The sequence below is a fragment of the Myxocyprinus asiaticus genome, chromosome 3, assembly GCF_019703515.2.
Source record: "Myxocyprinus asiaticus isolate MX2 ecotype Aquarium Trade chromosome 3, UBuf_Myxa_2, whole genome shotgun sequence".
In the NCBI taxonomy this organism is placed as follows: Eukaryota; Metazoa; Chordata; class Actinopteri; order Cypriniformes; family Catostomidae; genus Myxocyprinus; species Myxocyprinus asiaticus.
Window position 1 is genome coordinate 62,470,871 of NC_059346.1, and position 26,376 is coordinate 62,497,246.

General features: G+C 39.1%; 1 protein-coding gene across 1 annotated transcript in view; it reads left to right on the top strand.

Annotated features, from left to right (window-relative positions):
- Positions 1 to 26,376, top strand: part of LOC127425911 (pappalysin-1-like) — a 224,140-nt gene that overhangs the window by 136,933 nt on the left and 60,831 nt on the right. The window contains exons 15-16 of the mRNA XM_051672227.1: positions 10,508 to 10,676; positions 20,315 to 20,498. Coding sequence (XP_051528187.1) covers positions 10,508 to 10,676; positions 20,315 to 20,498 — 353 coding nt within the window. The remainder of the gene's footprint in view (positions 1 to 10,507; positions 10,677 to 20,314; positions 20,499 to 26,376) is intronic.

The window sequence follows — 26,376 nt, forward strand, 5'->3', positions numbered from 1 at the left end:
TATCTCGGTCCCTAAACAGTGAGAATTGAGTAATGCGGCAAAGCTACACAGCATCTCGTTCCTTCCTTTCAGGAAACCAAGGTTACATTTGTAACCACAAAGTTCCCTTTCAAGTCGGTCTTTCAATGCTGTATCAGTAGCTGACGCTATGGGAATCTATACCATAATGCCATGCTACTGATTCAGATGCACCAGAACAAGTCAAGTCATTTTTATTTGTGTAGTACTTTTTACAAAGCACATGATTTCACTGCAGCTTTAAAGAAAATTATGCTGTGTAGTGAATTAGCAACTTTGTGACACGGTATATTACAACTACCAGCATTCATCTCTAATTATATGTAGAGAATTTGCATAATGGTTAGCTTATGGCTTTAAGCTTATGCCTGCATCATTTTCCAACCACTAATGCAAGGAATTTAGCTCAAAGGAAATATTGATTCGGAGAATAATATAAGAATAAATCTTTACATAAGATCAAAGTCTTCGGCCAGCGATGAGTTGATCTGAACGTAATGTTAATTCATACAGTAATACTACTTTCAGTGTAATTGAAAATAATATCACAAATATATTTAAACAATGTTTATGAGCATGGAGCTTTAGTATTGACAGATTTCTAGGGACCAATGTGATTTGATAAAATACACAGTCAAATTCTCTTTGAATACAAACAAGACTTTATTGCTTATCTACAATATAAAACTAAACTAACACACATAGACAAACATAAAACAGGTTGGTGAGTGAGCTGTAACAGAATGTGAATGAAAATGATCTGTAACAGAGAAAATTTAACTTTATGGGTTCTTTAGACCATGCCCTGAGAACCATCGATACTTCATTAAGTGTACCACGATTTGCAATCGGCTTACCCGAAGTATTTAAATAAAACACCAGCACTTTCTTGCAAAAGTCAGGAGGTGTACTTGTGTTTCGTTGCTTTAGTTCTTTGGCTGGGTCCGTAGAAAGTTCTGGTTGTGTTCTGTCAATGTTTTTGACCTCTGTTTAAGATCATGGATGCCGGATAGTTCGGCGCTGGAATGATCAGACGGGGCTTTGAAGCGATGAATTCGACATCTTTGGAGAAGTCAGACAGGATGGAGTTTGACAACTCCCGCGATGCTTTTAAAGAGAACTCCTTTAGTACGCTGTGATTTGATATTGGGTTACTCAACTTATATTAAAGAAAGCACCTGATTTCAATGAAAATCTGAAGGTCCGTACTTGCTTTGCGTGCATTGTTTGGCATGTGGAGTTCTTTGAAGTCCTTTGGCTTGGTTCAGTTCCAGGAGGCCTTTGTTTGGTTCGATGTTTGGGTGATGGAATAACCCCAGAAGCGAGGCCTCCCACAAGGTAGACTCGGGACTTCCCTGGACAGAGGTCAAAAAGTGTAAGCCGTAGAGCAGAAAAGAGAGAGAGGGGTTGTCCAGGCTGGTCTTTCAACCATTTCTGTTTGGTCACACCCCGAAGAGGCTCTAAGCCAATTAGAGGTGGCTTTTCAGAGGGCCTGTGGTCAAAGTGTCCTCCCCTAAAGATAATTAATTTATGACTCTTTGTTCTAAGTTTCCTCAGTTTTCCTGCTCAGAAAAAGAACATACTTTTATCCTGACTTTTATATAATGAAATTAGAGCAAGAGACATGACATTTGTTAACATCAGCATTCTCTTCATAAACAGACAAGCATTTGCATATGAAACATGGCATACGTTCTATTTGTGGTTACTTCACTACATATTAAAATTTGAATATACATTATTATACATTGTATAAGTGTGCATCATGTATGAACAAGGTCAGAATAATGCATTCTATGATTCTAACCACAGTTAGGCATCATGTGATGCATATTATCATATAAAACTTGGCTATGTGTGTTGTGAAGTGTAAAGTCAGATTTGAGTGAGTCCAGCATTTGTGTCAAAGTCCATAGATCCTTTTTAGCTGCTGTTTGCAGAATAATGATCAGAGAGGATGTTTCATGATTCCTCTTAGTTCAATTTTAAGCATAGCACTTGGCTATTTTCAAGAACAAATAAGTCATAGTGTTGGAATTATATGTTGTCCATTGAAATTAAAGGGGTTTCTTGAGGGAGTGCTTAAGCTCTGTGTTGGGGTAATGAGTTTTAGCACATGATGATTATACTGACAATCACCTCTGCACTTTAGGGGTGAGGGTCTCCTTGCTGAGATGGCCGAGATGGCCGTATCAGTCATGTGATGACCATTAACATTTAGGGCATTTCTGATTTACAACATGGACTAGGAGGGGTCTTGGTGTGTCCACAGATCTACCTTTGTTCTCAAGAAGGTTAAGGTTAGGCAGTTTTGCATTTTGTCTCATTTCCACAGAGTTGATTCAGACTTTAGTGAAAAACATTGAGAATGAACTCATCTTCGCATCAGAGTGGGAAGGGAGAGAAATTCCCAGGTCATAATCCTGGCAACATTACAAGCAGTGATACTAGCCAGTCTGGGTAGTAAAACATTGACATATTAATCCTCCTGCGAAGACATCATCTTTGAAGAGGGGGAGGAATCGTCCAGGATATAGAACCTGGTAAATGTGTTAGGGAAAGCCCAGCCTGCTGCCAGAAATATGCCTTCTAGAGACACCCCTTTTGCCCAAACCCAGGAGAAAAACATGCTCCTGGTCGAATGAGCCCCCACATCCATAGGGTACTGCTTGCTTTGCGAATCATAAGTGAACACAATGACCTCAACAACCCAGTGACAAAATCTGTGCTTGGAGGCAACCAAGCATTTTGCGCTGGCTCCTCACCAGTCAAAGCATATGCAGCCTCTTAACCTTATCCGACTCAAACGGAGGAGAGAATGACAACCAGAGCCCTGAAGGGAGTGGCCAAAACCTTGGGCACATAATCTTCTCTAGGCTTAAGGACTGCCTTTGACGAGACTGGTCAAAACTCTAAACAAGAGCCTTTGACCAACAAGGCCCCTAGGTCCCCAACATGTTACTGAAGCCAATGCGAGTAGCAGCACAGTCTTCAACGAGAGTATGTGCAAGCTCAGTGTATCAAACAACTCAAACGGGGGACCCATAAGTGCTTCCAAAACCAGTGTAAAGTCCCAGACTGGGACAGTGGCGGGGCGAGAGCCTCAGGTATCTGGCTCCCCTTAAGAATTTGGTGATCAAAGGGTGTTTGCATAGTAACAAATTACCCAAATGGTCATGTTTTGCTGCTATGGCGGCATCATAAACTTTTAGCGTGGATGGAGAGAGTCCTGCTTCCAAATGCTCTTATCAAAAGCAGAGCACCCCCTGCACAGGGTAATGCTTTGGGTTCTTGTTATGTCCCAGGACGTATTTGTTGGTTTCTTTCTTTGTCAACTTATTTGTTCAATTACATATATAGATGTATGGCATTAGCCTTACTGCAATTGGAGATTTTGCCCACTTTGTGCTGTGGTATTCCTGTTTTGTTTCTCTCTCTCTCTCTCTTCCTCTGTTCTCCTTGCAGGGTGATTAACATCAGGTGTCTGCAGTGATGATTACCAATCACTCCACTGTCTGGATTGGATAAATTATTTTTATTGGGAATATTGGGAAACAGGATAAATCCCAAGCAGATCTTCACTGCAATGGAACTTCCCCTTTCCCATCCCAGACAGTTGTTGTTGATGTATTGCTGCTACATAGTGTTGTTGTTGTCGTCATCTATTGTTGAAAATAGTGAGTTGAAGGTAACTGTTGTTAAAGTTAATCTTAACCATTATGTAATCATTGCAAATAGTAAATATTGTAAATACTAGATTAGCGTGGAAGTTGTAGGGAGGGGGGTGCCATTTTTGTTCAACCTTTTATCTTTTCTCCTGTGTTTTGGTTAGTGATGGAGGTAGGAAAGTTTATGTTGTTTATTTGCACTTTTTCTTTGTTCGGTAAGGTAATTTTGACTCCCCAACAGATATTTAAGTTTTGTTTGTTATTTTGGCCTTTGCCTCCTCCTGAAGAATTTTTGACTTCCTTTTCCTGCTTTGATTAAATAAATACTTTGTTTTGGATTTTAAACTCAACTGATCATTGATTTGCTATTTTCCTGAGAAATAGGTCATTGTGCTAAAATGATTCAATACCTCATTTTATCTCGGCGCAGTCTACATTTAGTTCCTGCATTTTCAGTTTGGAGATTGTTTGTTTTAGTTTGAAGTTTATGTCCAAACTCTGAAAATATAGTGGAACATTAAATCAAGTTCCTGACAACCACTGTTGTAGCCGTTTTAAGAAAAAAAAAAAAAATAAGATTGTGTTAAATTATCTAAAGGTCATGGCTTATTTTCAATGATTATTATTATTATTATTATTATTATTATTATTATTATGTTTATATTTAAAAATGTATTTATGATCTAATTTATATTTTTTCCACCTGCTGTAGTAAAGTGATTTTAAGTTACTGCAATAGGGGCCAGTAGAAGAAGTCTTACAGAGTAAAATGTTTGGATTTGGTATGACTTTTTTGAGCACTTTAACAGAGCATACATCCAAATTCTGACGAGAATCATTTTCACACATTTTATATGCGTGCCTGCCCAAAAATATGCCTGGCAATCATCAAGGATGCAGTTAATGCACGAAAGAACGTAAGTCCATTTTTCTGTTCTTTTAATTCATTGCATACAGTCCATTTACACTACCACTTCTTATGAATGTGCCGTCTTTGTTTATATCGCTGGTACTTGACAAGGAATGGACTATATAATAGGACACAGACATTGGAATAACTGTAGAAGAACCTCTGAATTCAATTGCAATTGATCCATCCTATTTGCACGTTGTGTGCATGATTTCACCAAACCCACATTGCCTAGAGTTAGTGCATGCTTGCATGAAAATACCAAAACTTGTCCATGCCCATTGACTTTGCACCTATGACATAAAGCATTGCGCTGCACTTAATGCTTGCACTCTTAAAATAGGGCCCTCAGAATTTGTAGTGTTACTCTTATTGCCTCCTGAAGTGGAGGCTCAGCACAAAATGTGTTATATTTTGTTTGTCTTTGTTGCTGCATATTCTGTTATTGCCTCCTGACTTGCTAGCCAGAAACTCAGAACGAAGGTTTCATATTATGTTATTGTCTCCTTTCTCTTGGGAGTGGAGGTACAGAACAAAACTGTGGCCATTCGGAGGATAGATTTATACCTTTCCAATAAGGTGGGAATTGAAATCTGCCACCTTTCCATTTCAGCAATGTAATTGGCTGTTGTCATCAGAAGTAGCCACAGTATTGCCCACCCTGGTATGAAATTTATTTACATATTTTAAAGTGCACAGTTGGATCAGTGCCCCTAAATTTTATCTATGCATTATTTATTTTCCAAACCACTTCCAAATATTCTTGCCATTGTTCTGAATACATAGTCTAAATATGGTACTGAAAGATTAAATATTACCCATGCAGTAATTTATAACTTAAAGGGATAGTTTACACAAAAAGGATTTTTTTTTTTTTTCATAATTTACTCCCAGATATGCATGATTTTCTTTCTTCTGCTGCATGCAAACAACATTTTTAGAAGAATATTTCAGCTCTGTAGGTCCTCACAATGCAAGTGATTGGGTACCAAAATTTTGAAGCTCCAGAATCACATAAAGGCCACATAAAAGCAATCTATAAGACTCCAGTGGTTACATTTATATCTTAAGAAGTGATATAAGTGTGGGTGAGAAGCAGATCAATATTTAGGTCATTTTTTACTATCACTCTCCACTTTCACTTTAACATTTTTATTCTTTTGTTTTTGGTGATTTGCATTCTTCATGCATGTCACGACCTACAGAGAGGAGAATTTATGTTAAAACCGGACTTAAATATTTATATGTTTCTCAGCCACACTTATTATAATGCTTCTGAAGATTTAACAACTGGAGTCTTATAGATTACTTTTACGCTGCCTTTTTGTGCAATTTGGAGCTTCAAAATTTTGGTACCCATTCACTTGTATTGTGAGGACCAACAGAGCTGAAATATTTGTGGAAAAAATGTTGGAATTATGTGAACGTGAATTTGCAGCACTTTGGAGCTGTACTATAGGAGTAGCAAAGGAAAAGTTCTAGACAAGACATTTGTTTTTCAAAACACTCCATAGTGTGCACTCTTTCTTCCATTAAAAGTTATTAATAAATCAGTGCGTGTTCACCTGCTTGGCATGTTTGCTTTGAATTAACTTCAAATGACAGTCCAACAAAATGAATTCATAATGAAATCAAAATGAGTAGCCCATGGACAGGCTATTCCATTCCACATACAAGATTTAAATTTGCACTGTGTTACACTCTCATCATATTTGCTGCAAAATATCCTTCAGAACAGTCCACAGCATTCTGAAGCTCATATGAAACCATAATTGCCTTGCTTTATAGAATGAGGTAAACTTTGAAACAGGAACACTTTACAGTCGGTTAAAACAGACAAATATTTGAATAACCCACCACCCAAGCCCTTAAGTGGGTTCTGTCTTATTCTGTTTGACAACAGTGTGATTTGCTTCACTAAGAATTGCACTTTATTGGGTGGGTTAACTTTATTAAAATAATGCACACACACACACACACACACACACACACACACACACACACACACACACACACACACACACACACGTTGGTGCAGCTATCATTATGAGGACTCTCTATAGACATAATGATCTTTATACTGTACATTCTATCCCCTAACCCTAACCCTAAACCTCACCCTCAGAAAAAACTTTCTGCATTTTTACATTTTCAATAAAACATCGTTTGAATTATGGGGACACTAAAAATGTCCTCATAATCCACATTTATAGCATAATACCCTTGTAATTACCAGTTTGTAACCTAAAAAAATTTCCTCGTAAACCACTCAAACCTGCCCACACACACACACACACACACACACACACACACACACACACACACACACACACACACACACACACTCACTGAATGTTCAAACTTGCAAACTGATCCCTTCACTTTCCTTTCTCTGGTACACATACACACATATGATCTTTTCAACTTTCCTTGGGTTCTTGCCTCTGGACTTTGTGTCTTAAATGGAATCGTCTGCGGAGGCCTTTGACCACCGGCAACATATTTCCGGTAATACTGCCCAATCTACAAAATACCATGTCCCTTATTCCCAATGTTGTTAACAGTGGGGGCTATAAACATGGTTTGGTTTTATGTTTCCCTCATTTTTTCAGTACTGTATGCCACTTAAGCGATAGTTTAATGTGTTGGGAGGGCTGCACTCACAACGTTCGAAGTGGTTTTTGGCCTGCTGGTTCATGGGCTTATAGTAAAATGGTTTGCAATAACAGCAATTTAGGTCAGACATTAATAATGGTCATGTTAAGAAAAAAATTATAATTTTTGTTTAACAGATACACTACCAGTCAAAAGTTTTGAAACACTTGACCGAAATGTTTCTCATGATCTTAAAAATGTTTTGATCTGAATGCGTATGCTTAAATGTTTGAAATTAGTTTTGTAGACAAAAATATAATTGTGCCACTATATTATATATATACAGTGCATCCGGAAAGTATTCACAGCGCTTCACTTTTTCCACATTTTGTTATGTTACAGCCTTATTCCTAAATGGATTAAATTCATTACTTTCCTCAAAATTCTACAAACAATACCCCATAATGACAACGTGAAAGAAGTTTGTTTGAAATCTTTGCAAATTTATTAAAAATAAAAAACGAAAAAATCACATGTACATAAGTATTCACAGCCTTTGCCATGACACTCAAAATTGAGCTCAGGTGCATCCTGTTTCCACTAATCATCCTTGAGATGTTTCTACAACTTGACTGGAGTCCACCTGTGGTAAATTCAGTTGATTGGACATGATTTGGAAAGGCACACACCTGTCTATATAAGGTCCCACAGTTAACAGTGCATGCCAGAGCACAAACCAAGCCATGAAATCCAAAGAATTGTCTGTAGACCTCTGAGACAGGATTGTATCGAGGCACAGATCTGGGGAAGGGTACAGAAAAATTTCTGCAGCATTGAAGGTCCCAATGAGCACAGTGGCCTCCATCATCCGTAAATGGAAGAAGTTTTGAACCACCAGGACTCTTCCTAGAGCTGGCCGCCTGGCCAAACTGAGCGATAGGGGGAGAAGGGCCTTAGTCAGGGAGGTGACCAAGAACCCAATGATCACTCTGACAGAGCTCCGGCATTTCTCGGTGGAGAGAGGAGAACCTTCCAGAAGAACAACCATCTCTGCAGCACTCCACCAATCAGGCCTGTATGGTAGAGTGGCCAGACGAAAGCCACTCCTCAGTAAAAGGCACATGACAGCCCGCCTGGAGTTTGACCAGCATGGAGATTAGGTATGCCATGCTTGTGGCATCATACTCAAAAAGACTTGAGGCTGTAACTGGTGCCAAAGGTGCTTCAACAAAGTATTGAGCAAAGGCTATGAATACTTATGTACATGTGATTTTTTTTGTTTTTTATTTTTAATACATTTGCAAAGATTTCAAACAAACTTCTTTCACATTGTCATTATGGGGTATTGTTTGTAGAATTTTGAGGAAAATAATGAATTTAATCAATTTTGGAATAAGGCTGTAACATAACGAAATGTGGAAAAAGTGAAGCGCTGTGAATACTTTCCGGATGCACTGTATATATATATGTATTAGAAATGTTTCTGAAACAGTTAAACTCATTTCTTCATTTCTCGCATGAGTCTTTGCTTACAGAAAAGGACTCCACACCACCCCCTGACTACATCAGATCTGCTAATATTCTACTTGGTCAGCGAAGAGTTGAAAAATGCCAAGTCTGCATTTAAAAACTGATTTTAGTAGACATTTATTTTCCTTTCCCACTGGCTTTTTCTCTTTCTGAGGTTTGCGTTTAGCCGTCAATTTGTCCAGCATTGTTCATTTGGCCACATGAATTACTCTTTATGTAACAAAGAAATGTGTAGATGTCAAAACCAAAAAACATCCCTCAGTTGTCTCATTTTTTCAAAATAAATAAATAAATACATTTCTCGATGTTACTTTCTGAGTCTTAAAATGATGTTCACAACCTTTTTAATTGAAAGTTAGTGTCTGAACAAGCCAATGAAGTGGTACATAGGCATAAAAACACTGCCATATCAAGTCAAGTCATTTTTATTTGTATAGCACTTTTCACAATATACATAATTCCAAAGCAGCTTTACAGGAAATTATGCTTTAACAGAAAATGCTTTAATATAGTAATGTCTTCTAGTCATAATAGTGCGGTTTAATAAAAAAACATGATTGTAAATTGTGCCTTAAAATAAATAATAGAAAATAATTATATTTATATTTAGACCCCCAATGAGCAAGCTTAAGGCGACTGTGGCAAGGAACACAAAACTCCAAGATGTTGGTTAATGGAGAAAAATAACCTTCTCATCTGAGACCATCAATCCATGCATCTGATCATATGGCTTGTTGAGCATGTTACTGCAGAGGCATAGCACATTTAGAGGCTTCATGCTATTCTCCACAACATCCACACACAACTCACCAAGAGCAAACCACATTATAGCAACCACGAGGAAGTTACCCCATGTGACTCTACCCTCCCTAGCAACCAGGCCAATTTGGTTGCTTAGAAGACCTGGCTGGAGTCACTCAGCACACCCTGGATTTGATGCTATATTTAGGTATATACTGTATGAATCAGACTGTCAGTGAACCAGCTAGTACCCTACTGAAAAGACCAGCACCTTCTTAACTAGCTTAACCTGCTTCCACTGAAAGAACATGCTGGTCAACCAACTTCATAGCTAGAATTTTCTGGTGAAAAGCATGGCTACACTGGTCTACCAGCTAGACCAGCAATAACCAGTTTAGACCAGCATGGGAATTGCATAAGGTTAAGCTTGTCTTTTTAACAAGGTAGTCTTTAACTAAATACACTAATTGATAGTCTGATGGTTCTAGCTGGCTGAAGTGGGTTATTTGTTGGTTTAGGAGGTTGATCAGCTGGTGGGGCTGAGGTCAACCTCGTAGATCATCTTGTTCAACCTAGTTAGTGATGGTAGACCACCTTCGCTATTCAGTGAGTACCTGGTTGAGCTGGTTAACCATTTACCAAAACATTTCTTGGACTGGTTGACCACTGTGACCTAGCTCTTCCAGTAGGATGCAAAGCATTCCGTACGGTATAACCACAGTATATTGTGTCAGACTCGTGTCTGAAAGATTTGAGCAGAAGTTGACTTGCTGACTCAATGAGTGTTTCTATTGTACTGCTAGAAACTCTCGTTTGTTTAGATACAGCAGTGGGAAGATTGGCCAAGCACAATCTATTTATACACCAGCAGCTCACAGTGAAGTATTAAAGACTTATGTCAGGATGGCCATGGAGTGTGTGTGTGTGTGTCTCGCAGGAGTTAGATGTGACATGTGGTATTCTGCTTAGAGTCTTCAGAGGTGCCCAGACATAATACATTTGTGTGCAGCTCACTTAGCAACTCTCTCTCTCTTTCTGTTTGCAGTTGTGTTCATTACTCATGTGAAGCCATCGATTGCCAGGAGCCGATGATCCGGAACGCAGAGGTGAAATGCAGCGATAGCGGTTACTTCAATGGAGCACACTGCACTGTCACATGCAACAGCGGCTATGTCCTGCAAATGCACCGGGACGATGAAATCATCAAGAGCCAGGTACTCACTGAGATAGGTGGAAAAAGAAAGAGATATCAGCTCTGTCCTAAAACTTAGTGAGCTACCTCGCTGTCTGCTAAAGGCTGGATTACACTACCTGACTTTTAAAATCTGAACAGATTATAAATATACTAAGTGTCACATACTTACAGACATGTAAATGTCTACAGAAAAAGCTTAGCATCAGATATCAAACCACTTTCAAGCTGATCCAAACACAAAAAACTTATCTTGCAAACACACACCCTCCTGTTATCTTTTGTTGTCAGTGTCAAACTAAATGAACTTTTCCTTCACTGTGCAGCTCCACTTTGAGTGCTTGTTAACCATCTCCATTTCCTGTTGCAGCTGGTCATGTAAATACAGTCAGTAAATACAGTAGTACATGCGCTGAATATGCTAGCTAAGTAGGATAATGTATTATCTTACTAACTATAGGGAATGCATGATTAAATGCTATTTTAGCATGCTAATTGGTATGCTAAATGTAAACATCTAGAAAATAATAAAATTTTTCTGCTTTGATTATATCGTGTGATATATATATATATATATATATATATATATATATATATATATATATATATATATCTTACATTACATTAATTGATGAATGTTCAGGCTTTAGACTACATAAATTTTCAAGCAGCATTATAGGATTTCTATCAGAAAGACTTGCAGACTTAAGTGAAATTGCAATTATATTTATTTTGATTAAATGATGAACGGAGATAGGAGGCAGGGGGCAAAGGAGCCTACATCCATGCAAGATGGGACTCTGGAACTTGTAGCTGTGGGGAGGTGAAGGTTGCTGTGTTGACACACTGAAAAAGAAAAGTGATAGATTGTTAGCAGACTTTTAAAGCAAGGACTAGTGTATGATTGGCTAAAGGAGCTAACTAGATAATGGTGGGATGGTATACAGCTGCGAGTCTTCCCGCTAGAACTACGTATACATTTCCAATCAGGCACCAGATAGAATGCTTAAAACAACTTCTTTCAGGGTTAAAGGGAGACAGGATTTCATGGGGGGACTGAATTTTATATGCCACTGGTGTTAAAGTCGGGTATTGCAATACAGCCTTAAGGCAGCAGCCTAACTGAAATGTAACCTCATAAATGACTGATGTAGAATGATCTACTTAGGCACAGTTTTCCAATAGAGGTTGACGTTAGCATGCTGCTGAGATAGCGGCACAATACTGTAATAAGCATCAAAATATATAACACACAAATATTAGGTAAAATAGTACATTTTTATTTAGACTAAACTATTCAGACTAAAATGTATTTATAATCAACATTTCTCTTTCTTTGTCTCATTTCTTGTATGCATTCAGAGGATTGAAAAATTGAAAACTGTTATTTGATTTCATGTAACCATAAATTAGAAATAATCTAATGAAAGGAGTGTAAATTGGTACTTTTTCATTCACATCATATTGGAATTACCATAATTACGAAATTTTGACTTGTAAAAAGCATTCACGTTTTTGTAGAATTTGTAATTACAAGTTGGAATGTTGGAATTCTATGAAAGCTCTGACTTGACAGTCGGAGCGTCATGTAAAAAGAACCAATATGACTGCTGCCTCAACAGTAGTTATTTGTAGTGGACAAAAATTTCTGTTTGATATTCCATTTTATTATGCCATTATTACCTAGCGTGCTTTCTTTGTTATTAAACATTTTGCAAGAACACATAGATGTGTATTAATCAATTACTGTAGTGATAAATATTGAGCTGATATCGGCAACAAAGCCATTTTGGCATTATGAGTGTTCCCATAGAAACAAATAACTTCAAGTTCTGAGGACATGAACAGCTCCCAGTAGAATCTGTAAATGCAGCACAATGTGAATGCAGCACCAATACAGTTAAAATTATTTTGTCATCAAAACATGCAATAAGTAATCCAAAAAATAATCAGATTAGATTACTTTAGATTACCTTCAAAGTTTTTGTAACAAGATTTAGTTACTGATTACAATTGAAATTGTGTAACTTGTTATCGGAACCAGATTATATTTTAAAGTAATCTACCCAAAACTGTCCACACACAATTTTTTTTTATCATAGTATTATTATTATTATTCATCCCCAGTGAGAGTCTATGACAGCCATTAGAACCATACATAGGAAAATAATTAAATTTGGCTCACTGATAGGGTTGGGTATGAATAGACCCCATAGCAAATTTGGGACCTCTAGGACAAATTCTGTGGAACCACCTTGTCCTTAATGAGGTCGGTGTAAAACAGGAAGTGAGGATGTATCTCAGCAACCCTTTGTCCTATCGATACAAAACTTGATATGCTTCATAAGGACCATGATTGGTGACAGGGCTACCAATGGGTCAAGAAATGTGAAAAATTGCTATTTTTGCCTGTAATTTTTTAAGTTTATGTCCCAAAATTTGGGTAATGTGGATTTAAACTGTACTAATTTTCCCCATATTGGCCATACTGCCTATCCGCCATATTCAGTTTTATTAAAAAGTTATATATCTTATGAAAGCATTGTTGCATTTAAAAGAAAACTGGTAAGCATCATCGACAACATGTCCTGAGGATACCTGAGTAGTTTAGAGACAGCACCACACAGTGGTCTAGTTAATTTAAACAAAACTTTTTATGTATCATTGCTTCCTTAGTCTAAGTCTTCAGAAAATATCAGAGAGGAATTAAAAAAAAATATATATAGATATATATATATTTTATTCAAAACCTGCTGACTCTCAGTATGTCTTTTTTGGTGGCTATTTGTTCTGTGGCTGTGTGGTGCAGTGGAAAGTGTGAAAATGTGAAACAGAGAGGCATGGCTTTAATCCTTCCATGAGGCATTTTGCAAAGTGGTTTCAGTTTGCTTTGCGTGTCATAGTCAGCCTATTTATGCTGCAATGCTTGGCATTTCGGGGCTTTGCCCCATTACTGTCTGCTTGCAGCTATATTATATAAACTATTTAAGTTATGATTGTCTTACCTCTGCATTCGGTAAGTTACAACACAGCGTTTACACTGACAGCAGTTTCATCACTGGTGGTTGCCAGATACCGTATTGTTATTATAGTATGTGTCCCTACTGCTGGCTGCGGTAACATTATTGGTAGTTTGCACAACTAGCAATAGCTATTGAATGTCCAACCTAATATGGGATGTATTAGCAGTGTTGATAAGATTTTGAAAATAATTGGATTTTGCTTTGTTTAACTTATGAAACAAAATGTATGACTTAAAATAAAAATAACAGGGATTATGGCTGGGTAAAATATAGATTTCCTGATTAATCACAATCGTCATTTGAATGATCTCAATATCAATTCTTAAAATCTGAGGATGGATCTTTTAATATGCAAAGTTGCAATTACAATTTTGGTTTTACTTGTTCCGTTTAATGCGTGTTCAAAGATGAGATCCATGCATTGCATTTGTTATTGATAATGCCTCTTTTAATATTCTTTCTGATCTTTACTGTCAGTTGTTGATCAAAAAAAAAAATAATATATATATATATATATATATATATATATATATATATATATATATATATATATATATATATACACACACACACACACACACACACACACACACACACACACACACACACACTACTGGTCAACATTTTTGAAACACTTGACTGAAAGGTTTCTCATGCTCTTAAAAATCTTTTGATCTGAAGGTGTATGCTTAAATGTTTGAAATTAGTTTTGTAGACAAAAATATAATTGTGCCACCGTATTAATTTATAAATTAATAAATTATTAATTTATTTACATTTACTAAAATGTAATAAAAAATGAAAAAAACGATGATTGATTACTTGGACCAAATAATAAAGAAAAGCAGCCAATAAGTGCCCAACATAGATGGGAACTCCTTCAATACTGTAATTGCGAGTTTCATTGGTTTCATTATACCCCTAAATGTTGGATAAGACAGATCATGTAGAATAGTGAAATGGCTCACACTTAACTTCCATCTGGCCTACACTCAAATACAGTAACTGACAGGAGATATTTTCTCAACAACATGACAAGGTCATGCGACAGAATGGCAAACAGTGTGTTTTTGTGTCATCAGCATGAGATCAAGGACAATAGTGTCAAGTTGCATCTTGTTGAGCTTCATTAGAAAGTGAGCTTGCTTCAGTTGTCATGAGGCTTCCAGGAAATCTGCCTTAGATGATGCTATCTTCAAAACGATCGGTTCTCTCCACTTGTTTTTGTGCATTTGTGTGTGTATGTCTTTGTTTGTTTTTATTATGCAAACACTATGCTCAGATGTTTAATGGATTACCAATGTGGGAAACACATGAATCCAGTCAAACAGCTCACATGGACATGGAATTAGATGGTAATCTCACATGGTGAAGAGAGTGCAATTGAGGATTGTTTTAAAGCATTGTCATTAGCTTATCATCCATACAGTTTTCTTAACATCTGCATTTGAAGTGTGTTTGGTAGCTTTATTAACATACTTGTCATCATATACCCTAAAATTATCTTCTGCAACAAGGGGATCATGTCGTGAGAAATACAATTTTACTTGATCGTTTTGGGGAGCATTTAGGCACACAGGTTAAGCATTAAAAAGGCAATACAAAAAGTGGCTTTAGAATGCAATATACTGTTTATTTCCATGTTATTGTACATAAGCCTATCATTGGCCTACAGTTCACAATAATCCATTTTGCAATTGAATTCGTCCATCAGTCTGAGATTAAAGGCTTATCTAAGGACACATCAATGTACACCTGCGTCAGACGGATGCTTTTGGAGCGTCTCGGTTGCGTTGCGTCATTAACATTCCATTTTTAGGTCGCTGTGTTAAGTTAAACGAAGTTTGAAACTTAGAAAAACACATCTTGAGATCCCTGCCTTCGGATTTGTGCTCCAAACTGTGTTTGTACACAAGAACGTGTTCATATCATCTTGTGATGTCTGCTCTCGTTAAGTGTGGTTTGTTCTCTGTTTGAGTTGCATGATGTTTATACAGTGAGTTTCACTTACTCACCCCTGGAGAAAACAGGTGGTACTCCATGCTTGAACTGCTTATATGGAAGGAATATTCCTTATTACGGTCGGGGGGCATGATAATTTGCATGATTTGTTTTTTACGCATTATTTTTTAATATAATTAATTGCACTGAATCAACATGTTAAATCAACAGCCCTAGTAAAAACAAATGAAGTGAACAAGTGTATATACATCCTAAACCACACATCCAAATTGCTTACTGAAGCAACATCGCTCTTCTTTAGGCTTCGATTTTAGTTGGTGATGGGTGATAACAATTCAGTTCCGAGTTTTTTGGTTTTGTTTTAAGTACCACAAACTATACAACATCTTTTCGCTAGGTTTTTCGTTGTTAAATTAACCAAAAATATCAGATATTTCTCCTTGATTCCCTCGAAGGAAAGAATGAGGAACTATGGTACCAAGGTTTTGCTTCTCCCCACACTAAACTACACAACATCTTTTTGCTAAGTTTTTTGTTTTTTTAAATTAGACAAAAATATCAGATATTTCTCCTTGATTCCCTCGTAGGATTGTATGAGTAACTATGGTAACAGGGCTTCGCTTTCCTCCACACTAAACCACAGCCCCAGTGTATGACACATTGCCTTTGTTATGCCCTGCAACATGTGTTCGGTCAGTCAATGATACGATGGCTGTGTTTAGGCACAGTAGACTAAATGAGGAAAACTGCTTGGCTATAAAGTTGTTTTAAAAAAGGAAACTCCTTCCACACAACATTCTCCTCTCAACATGAGACTTTTTTCTTAGTCTCTCTCCAACTAAACATTTACTGCCAGTAGCCCAATGTTGTATGTGTGTTTGAGTTTGTTTGTGTGTGTGTGTGTGTGTGTGTGTGTGTGTGTGTATGTGTGTGTGTGCGTGTGAAAGTTTGTTTGCGTGTGTCAGAATACATCTACCACATTTCGCAAAGAATTTAATCAGTCCGAATGCTCAACTAAACTGTTCCTGACAGTCACTGACCCCAACAGAAACCCCTGGCAGTAACCAGATATCCTGCTGAAGGACTGTTAGTTTGACCAGAAACCAAATTATAAGCAGATACTGGACATGTAGAATGTTTTGCATGATTCTCACTCGCCTTATGAAGCAGCTTGAGCACACACACACACACACACACACACACACACACACACAAACACAAACACACGCATGCACACAACCCTAAGGGCAGGATGTTATGTAATATTGATGAAGGCATTTTTTCCTTCAGTGAGCTGCGTTAGTTTGCGCTCTGATGCATGTGTGTCTTTATGTCAGCACTTATAATTGCATTACAGGTGTGTTTCACACGAGAAGAAATGACCTTGTTTGATGTAATCATTTATTTTAACTCGGCACCCACTCTCAGTTGAGATATTATTTATTTATTTAATCAGGGACGATACACATTAAGAAACATAATGTCAGTGTAAAATGTTCCAGATTTAGCCAAGATGGCTCATTTTAATCTGTAGTCCCTGGGATACCTTCAGGAATTCTGTGGTTTATTCTTACATATCGATTGAGTTTACCAAGTGGAAAGCATATGATTTCTTTACGGAGAAATGCAAAAGTGAGTTATCGTTGCGTAACAAGATATTGTTATGACATATCAAATATTCAAACTAAGAGAAAATACTGAAGTATATGAGAGAAAGAAAATATGTTTAATAAAGCGCAGCTTGTGTTCTGCCTCCTCAACCAACTCTGTTGAATGGATCTAGTGACATATGAGGAAAGAAAGTAAAAAACTAAAATGTGTACATTATTATTGTTGTTGTTGTTTTTGTTACATTATTACATTATATTTGAAAACTGCAAAAGCTTAAATATGAAAATTTTTGAATTTAAAAAATATTGTGTCAGGTGAAATGTGGATATTGGCAGAGCTGATTAGAACACATAGGTTATGTAAAGGTTCATTATTGGTGTTTGATGTTCAGCTCACTATTTGGCAAGTATTGCATGACAGTCACCCTTTTTATTCTAGTTGTTATAATCATATATCAGTCATTTGTAATGCATTTGTTAATGATTTATTGATCATTAATGAACCCCTTTACAAACTCTTAACATAGGGAACATTAATGTAAATTGTTGTTGACGTGCTATTACTATACTATGCGATCAGACTTACAATTTTAACCTGGAAAGCGTTAAAAGGGGTGGGGAAAAATCCCCTAACCTTACATGGAAGGAGGGACCCAAGCCATATTGATGCTTCCTGTCATTAAACTGGATGAAGGTTATTGTTTAAACTGCTTCCTTGCATAAATCACCAAAATGCAGATGAATAAACTGCATTTTTGTTGTTACTAGGGATGTGCCTGAAGACGAATAACTTTTTCTCAAAGGCACGAATAATGACTTGAAACCAAAAAAACGAATTCTACCGAATAATAGAAAAATATTCGTTATCCAAAATCAAGCGCAGGGATAGAGGGATATTTTAAATAAACATATATAAAATGACAATGCAATGATGAGTGCGTGAGGCCAATATGACTCAAGTGTAAACTTTAAAAATAAAATGTGCACTGTGTGATTTTACATTTAAATCGGATGGCTGCATTGAATTCTCTGTTTATTGTGTGCAGCTGAGATTTTGTTTTCAGTAGACTGATTATCCAACAAGCACAAGGATAAAGCGATATTTTAAATAAACATATCTAAATTGACAATACAGTGATGAGTCTAGGAAGTTAATATGATTAAAGTGTAAACTTTATAAAAATACACACAGCGTAATCTAAAGTTCAAATCAGATGGCCGCGTTGCAGTCTCCGTTCTCAGAAATGTGAGATTGTCAAGAGTAACATTATCTAAGATACAGTACTACAGTATGTCAAAATGTGTTTTAAATTTTTGTTAATGTTTAAAACCTTTCAAGCAAGATTTACGAGAACATGCATTTATATTTCACTCGCTTCTCAAGCAGGCGAGCAGGCAGTGTGTTAGGTGCTGAATTTATTTATTTTTAAACAAAGCAAAATCAAGTCACCTGCAAAGAACAAGCATGGACTGTTGTGTACGACTGTGTAGGGCTGTGATATCATCGCAATGATTTATTGGTGATATAAAATTAAGCAATATTGTGAATATAGTGATGATTTTAATGCACTTTTTATTTGGCCTCTTGATTTCCAAAAGAGTGCGGCATTATACTAATTTCACGATACTTTAGAGCTGCACAATAAATCAAAATAACATCAAAATCATGATATAGACGTGTGATTATTAAACCGCAAAAGGCTGTGATTAAATTAAATGAATAGCCTACATGGTCTATGTAAACTTCAGAGTAAACAACACACTGTTCTGCGTGCAAAACAAGTATATGTAATAATAATAATAATAATAATAATAATAATAATAATAAAAGACATAATTTTATGAATAATACAATGCATATTTCCGATATGGAAACAATAAATAGAATAGAGTTACATTTAAAAATTGACTTTTTATTTAGTTTTGACACACTTCAGGTTTAAGCCCCACCAACACCTGGTTATATCTGAATAAAAATACAGATAATTTTACCAATTCAACAGATACAGATGCAGATAATGACTTTGATGCACACCCCTAGTTGGTACAGTATGGTTTTGTTGTCATATTTGCCTCTTCATATTTCTTTGCAACTGGAAGAGCTACCTGAGAATCTTTTAGGCACTTGTTTTTATTAAAGGCAGATTACATGAGCTTAACTCCAGGTATTTTACAAGCACATTACACGGTGAAGTTTCGAGATGAGGCATAAAGACAAAAATCCTCAAAAATGTTACCAGATGTCAGAATGATTCAGGACAATTTTGAAATAACAGCATTTTGGTGCCAGCATTCTTTCACTGTGGTGTCTAAACTACACACATAGTCCTCTTGAGATCAAAATACAGTCACATGAAGCTTTATGGAAATGAATATGTGTTCCTGTTGGATTGCACCCGCTATTCACTAGCCCTCTTTCAAAGCATAGTAAGACACCTTGCTGTCTACTGTTTAAATATGCAAGAAGCTGAAATGGAACCTCATTAGTGATTGATTTGGAACACCTTCATAGTCAATAACTGAAGCAATTGATTGAACTCACAATTGATTTGGAGTTTGACATTAGCATATTGCTAGGCTAAAAATGTGATGTGTTACTCTAATAAGCAGTGATATACAAATACTGGGACACATTTTTATTTAGATTGAACTATTTTTATCCATACTTTTCACTATATTCATTAAATAAAAGTTTATTATCTATAATCGACATTCCTCTTGACTCATCCACCATCTTGAATTAATCAGGGGGACCTATACAGGTACTTACTAAAAGTAGGTATACTAGAATGCAGCATAATGATGCTGCCTACCTGTTGGAACAACCTTCACATTGGGTTTGAATTAAAATACCAAGAAGTACAGTATTTTGCTGTTCCGTCAAACTAGACAATGCAAGATGAAATGGTATTTCACAGCTAATGCGCCTTATGAGAAATGTATGGTCCATAAGAGGGACAAACTGTTGTTTTGTCATCACTCTTCATTGTGGTAACAGTAGCGGCACAACTCATTGAACAATTTTGTGTGTCCTGATATAAATCTCTGACTTATTTTCTCTGTAGACGGACTCCAGGGTGACCATAACATGTGCTGATAGGAAATGGAACAAGCAAGTATCATGTGAGCCAGTCGACTGTGGGCTGCCAGACAAGTACCATGTGCACCCTGCCCACTTTGACTTCCCAGAAGGCACCACCTACGGCAAGAAGAGCACGTTCCATTGCAAGGAGCCCGCTCAGCTTCAAGGTGAGAGACCAGGGAAAATCTCTTTGTAGTTTAACTTTGATGCAATGGAGTAAATTAAACACTGGAATTATCATTCTTAGCATCTTTAACACAGCAGAAAAAAAATCCTGGTCCTCTTTGGTAGCTTTTTCCAAGCACATAGAACCTTGTGGACACACACACACACACACACACACACATATATATATATATATATATATATATATATATATATATATATATATATATATATATATATATATATATATACACTCACCGGCCAGGTACACCTGTACATCTACTTATCCATGCAATTATGTAATCAGCCAATCACGTGGCAGCAGTGTCATGTATAAAATCATGCAGATATGGATCATAAGCTTCAGTTAATGTTCACATCAGCCATCTGAATGGGGAAAAAATGTGATCTCAGTGATTTAGACCGTGGCATGATTGTTGGTGCCAGACAAGCTGGTTTGAGTATTTCTGTAACTGCTGATCTCCTGGGATTTTCACGCACAGCAGTCTCTAGAGTTTAACCCTCTGGGGTCTGAGGGTGTTTTGGGCCCTGGAGAAGTTTTGACATGCCTTGACATTTGTGCTTTTTTCAGTTGCTTAAAAACATATTAATGGCTAAAGTCTGATAACACTGTATTCAGCACAAACTGGGCTACAATAATATGTGAACAACATGTATGTATATGCTGGTATTTTTGAGAAAATAACGTTTATGCATGGTTTTTGAAAAAACAAAAAGTCACTGAAATTAGGCCATATTTCACATACTAAACATATGTTCACAAGACTTTTGAGAACTGGATCTTGTAACCTAGAGTTTTTGCTACAAAAATTATGTGAAAATCATCCTTATCACTCATTCATACAAAACAATATAGTCATTTTACTTTTGTAAGACACTTTTAGTGTTAGAAAGGCCATATGCGAGGAGGTGTGGATGATCATGAATATTGATGTGATTCACACCTGAAGAGACAAAGACCCCTACCCTGAGAGAGAATGAATGTGAGGAGACTTAATGATTGAATGTATTATCTGAATATACATTTTCTTTACATAAAGACTTTACTTAAAAACTTTAGATCTACACTACCAAAAAATCTGTAAGATCTGTAAAATCTGTAAGATTTTTTAATGTTTTTAATAGAAGTCTCTTCTGCTCACCAAGGCTGCATTTATTTGATCCAAAATACAGCAAAAACTGTGATATTGTGAAATATTTTTACAATTGAAAATAACTTTTCTATTTGAATATATCGTCAAATGCAATTTATTCCTGTGATTAAAGCTGAATTTTCAGCATAATTACTGCAGTCTTCAGTGTCACATGATCCTTCAGAAATCATTCTAATATGCTGATTTTCTAATATGAGCATATTTACAGCACATTTTACACATTTACACCCGAACAGATATTTGCAAGCACAAGCTTCTTTGATGATAATGAGGCAGCATAAACACTAGTTAAAATATAATCTAAACATTCATATCATTTTATATCATATTACATATCATATTGGTATCATACAGCATACAATTTAAATAACTGCTTTAGCCGAAACAACATTTAAATGTAACTAAAACTTGCCTATTAGGACATATTTAAAATTTCAATACTCTGGCTGGCAAGTCTGGAAATAGTCCAACTAGTAAAATATGTACGTTTATATAAAATAGCATGTCAACTAATATGTAAGTAAAACTAAATGACTTACTCATCCGAAATTGTATCCTCGGCTGGATCAAGTCGCTCTTCAAAATGCAAACGTTCCTCGTCGGATTTCCGCACTTCTTCTGAGGAAAATGTGAACTCTTCATCACTATCCAGGACCATCAGTAGAGCTTCCTCACCTGTGTAGCGTGCCATCTTCCAAACGCGCAGAAAAGTAAATGAATCTGATGATGAACTTAATGTTTTTTAAGGCATTGTTGGGGGTGTTTACCATTTGCATTGATCGTCTCAGCACATTACCGTATGAATAGCGCGCTCTGCTGGTGGGTGGGATCATATTAGCGATAATTGGCTGAGCCAGGAGAAACTGTACATTGCTTTGTTTCATACAGATTACATTACAGGTGAATATTTGTTTTAATTTTGAATTGTTTTATTTAAAAGTAGATATTTTAAGCTTTCTTTAGACATATGTTTCATTATCATTTGTGTGATAAATATTCGCAGAGTTTCAGTTCATTTTTGTGACGCGTTTCAGAAAGATGCTCGCGGAGACAGAGACGGCTGAAAGCGCACCCTGTTTATTTTCTTTATTTTTTAAAAGCACAAGGTTTTTTGTTATTGTGAGTGTACACAAATAAAAGTAGACCCTTTATAGTCTCTAATGATGTCGTACACTTATCTGTATACCCAAAAATGATGGAGTATTTTAAGTTGTTTCCGCTGTGATGAGGAAAAATCCAGCAGGACACGCCAGCACGTCCGTTGACCCCGGTGGGTTAAAAAGAATTGTGCAAAAAACAAAAAACATCCAATGAGCAGCATTGTAAGAGGAGAATGCCCAGACTGGTCCAAGCTGACAGGAAGGTGACAGTAACCCAAATAAACATGCGTTACAACAGTGCTATGCAGAAAAGCATTTTTGAACATATTACACGTTGAAGACATTGAGGCAGATGGGCTACAGCAGCAGAAGACCCCTCCAGGTACCACTACTATCAGCTTAGAACAGGAAACTGAGGCTGCAGTGGGCACAGGCTCACCAAAACTGGACATTATACAGTTGGAAAAACATCGCCTGGATTTCTGCTGAGGTACACAAATGGAAGGGTCACTGCAGCCTCAGTTCCCCTTCTGTCACTCACTCGATGTTGTGTCGATGTAGTGACACTAGGGGTCGATCTTGAGAGCCCGAGACACCTTCAGATCTTTGAAAAAGGCCAATGAGAATTGGCGAGTAGAATTTGCATCCACTCCCCCCGACATACGGGTATAAAAGGGAGGCTGGAATGCGGATTCATTCAGAATTTTCATTTCAAAATATTTCAGCGAGCTGAATACTACTACTGATCCATTCACCTCTTCAGAAGCGTGTGCTGTTGGATATACGGTGCATTTCAGCGGCTTCCTCTCCACTCTGCACTCCACTGCAGACTATGCCCCTGGGTGCTTTGACAGTGCTTTAAAAGAGTTTATTTCCTCTAAAGAGTATATTTCCTCTATTAGAGCAGGCACAGTGACGTTGAACGTCTTTTTAAAGATGCGTCTTTTTAAAAATGCCCTTCCTGTGCAGTTCCTGGATGTGGTCGTTACCTCTCCGCCTCTGACGGTCACGATCACTGCCTCACGTGCCTGGGCCAAAATCACGTTGAGGAAGCGTTCATGGATGGTTCATGTTCTCATTGCGAGAACATGACCACGGCAACGTTGCAGTCGCGGCTTTCCTTCATTCGAGGGAAAGCCACTTCAGCTGTCCCCCCCGCTGGTCCTTCTACCTACAGGTACGTGGCCACCCTGGTTGATGCTGAAGGCGATTCGTGGGCTTCAATGGGTATGGTTCCGCTGGGTAAACCCCCACGGACCGCCCACTCCCCAGTACGCTCGTTTGCGCCCATCCAGTTCTGGGATGAGACAGGCAGCTCATCTCAGTGCCAGCCTAATGTCTCTTTCGGAGCTCGTGAGCCGGATGAGATGTCGATCGCTGCATCGGAGAGCGCCTTGGTGATGTTGGACACAGAGGACTTGACCGGGCTGCCGCCTTCAGCTGACCGCCATGCTTGCCCAGGCCGCCGCAAGTGTTGGTCTTGAGTGGAACCCTCCACCCGCCCCTGAGCATTCGCGGCTTGACAACTGGTTTCAGGGTTCGGCGCGCTGCTCGTGGCCACGACCGCCTTCAGTCCCCTTCTTCCCGGAAGTGCACGATGAGCTGACGCGATCGTGGAGGGCACCTTTTGCTGCCCGAACCCGATCTTTCAGTTCATCCGCTCTCACTACCCTCGATGGTGGGGCGGCCGAGGGTTATGCCGCGATACCCCAGGTGGATAAGATGATCGCGGCACACCTGTGCCCACTGAGCACCACCACCTGGCAGAGTCGCCCGGCACTCCCTTCCCGAGCCTGTAGGATGACGTCGTCTCTGGTGACTAAAGCCTACAGCGCTGCCGGTCAGGCCGCCTCCGCCCTGCACGCCTTGCAGGTCCATCAGGCCAAGGCTTTGAAAGAGCTACACGAGGTTAGTTCTGATCCCGTGTGCTACAAGAGCTGCGCTGGCAACCGATCTCGCCCTCCGTGCGACTAAGGTCACAGCGCGTGCACTTGGGCAGATGAAGCCCACGCTTGTGGTCCAGGAGCACCACCTGTGGCTGAACCTGGTTGAGCTGAGGGACACGGACAAGGCGCGGTTCCTTAACGCGCCCATCTCCCAGGTCGGCCTCTTCGGCGACACCGTCAAGGACTTTGCCCAGCAGTTCTCGGTGGTGAAGCAACAGACGGAGGCCATTCAGCACATATTTCCCCGACGCAGCTCAAGAGTGCATCCCCCTGTGGTGACACAAACTCAACCGGCTCCGCCCCAGCCCGAGCCCCCCGCAGGAAAGAGACACCCCCCGCTTCTCGGCTGGCCGTGAAGACCCCCAGGAGGGCTCCCAAGCGCCCATGAGATGGGACACCCGAGGATCGAGACATCTGCAGGAACTCCGGAACTGGTAGCCAGACCACTCCATCCCCCGGGGGATGGCCAGGAGGAAAATCTTTTGTTCCTTTTTATTTTCTGTTTCCGTACGGGCTGCGGTACCCACATTGTCAAAAAAAGAGCAGTTTCCTCTCTCCTCAGGTCACACCGCCAGTGCTCACGGTTGCCATCCCCACGGCTAACAGAGACCGAGCACCTGCAGCCTGGGCCTCACGAATGTGGCCCCTGCCTCACCGGCTGGCCAGTGGTGATGAGTCTCGAGGACAGCCCAAGAGGCCCTCCTCCTCAGTCGCCAGCCAGCCAGCCGGGCACGCGGAGCAAGGTAAGTGCTTTGAGAGTCCCCTCAGCGCGGCTGCCTCGGGTCGGAGCACCGCTCCCCGACGCGGCACTCCCTGCTCCCCACCGCCACGAGGCCCCACCCCCAGGAACATCGGATGCGATCCATCCGTTAGTGCCCCTTGCCCGGAGTTTGGACGTGTGGCTATCACTTTCCACTTCGGCTTGTCCCTGTCCCCTCGCGTCTTCATGAAGGTTGCAAAGGCAGCCCTTGCCCAGTTAAGGGAAGTGGGTGTTCGCATACACAATTACCTCGACGACTGGCTGATTATAGCGCACTCTCGAGAGTTACTGTGTGCACACAGGGACCTGGTGCTCACCCACCTCAGCCATTTAGGATTTCGGGTCAACTGGGAAAAGAGCAAGCTCTCCCCAGTTCAGAGCATCTCTTCTCTTGGCATGGAGTTAGACTCGGCTGAACTGCCTTAACTTATCCAGGTGGGAAATGTTGGTCCCACTGAAATACTTTCAGAGACTCCTGGGGTATTTGGCATCCTCAATGGCAGTCACGCCGCTCGGGTTGATGTATATGAGACCGCTACAGCACTGGCTCCAGTCCCGAGTCCCGAGGTATGCATGGCGCCACTGCACACACCGCATGGCTCTCGTGCCTGCCTGCTGCTGCCTTTTCAGCCTTTGAACAGACCTTGCATTCCTGCGGGCTGGAGTCCCCATACAGCAAGTGTCCAGGCACATCGTGGTTACAACGGACACCTCAAAGACAGGCTGGGGTGCCGTGTGCAAAGGGCACGCAGCCACTGGCTCCTGGACAGGACCTTGCCTGCGTTGGCACATCAACTGCCTCAAGTTGCTGGCAGTACAGCTCACCCTGCGGAGGCTATTGCCGTTGATTCAGGGCAAGCACGTGTTGGTCCGGATGGACAACACGATGACAGTGGCTT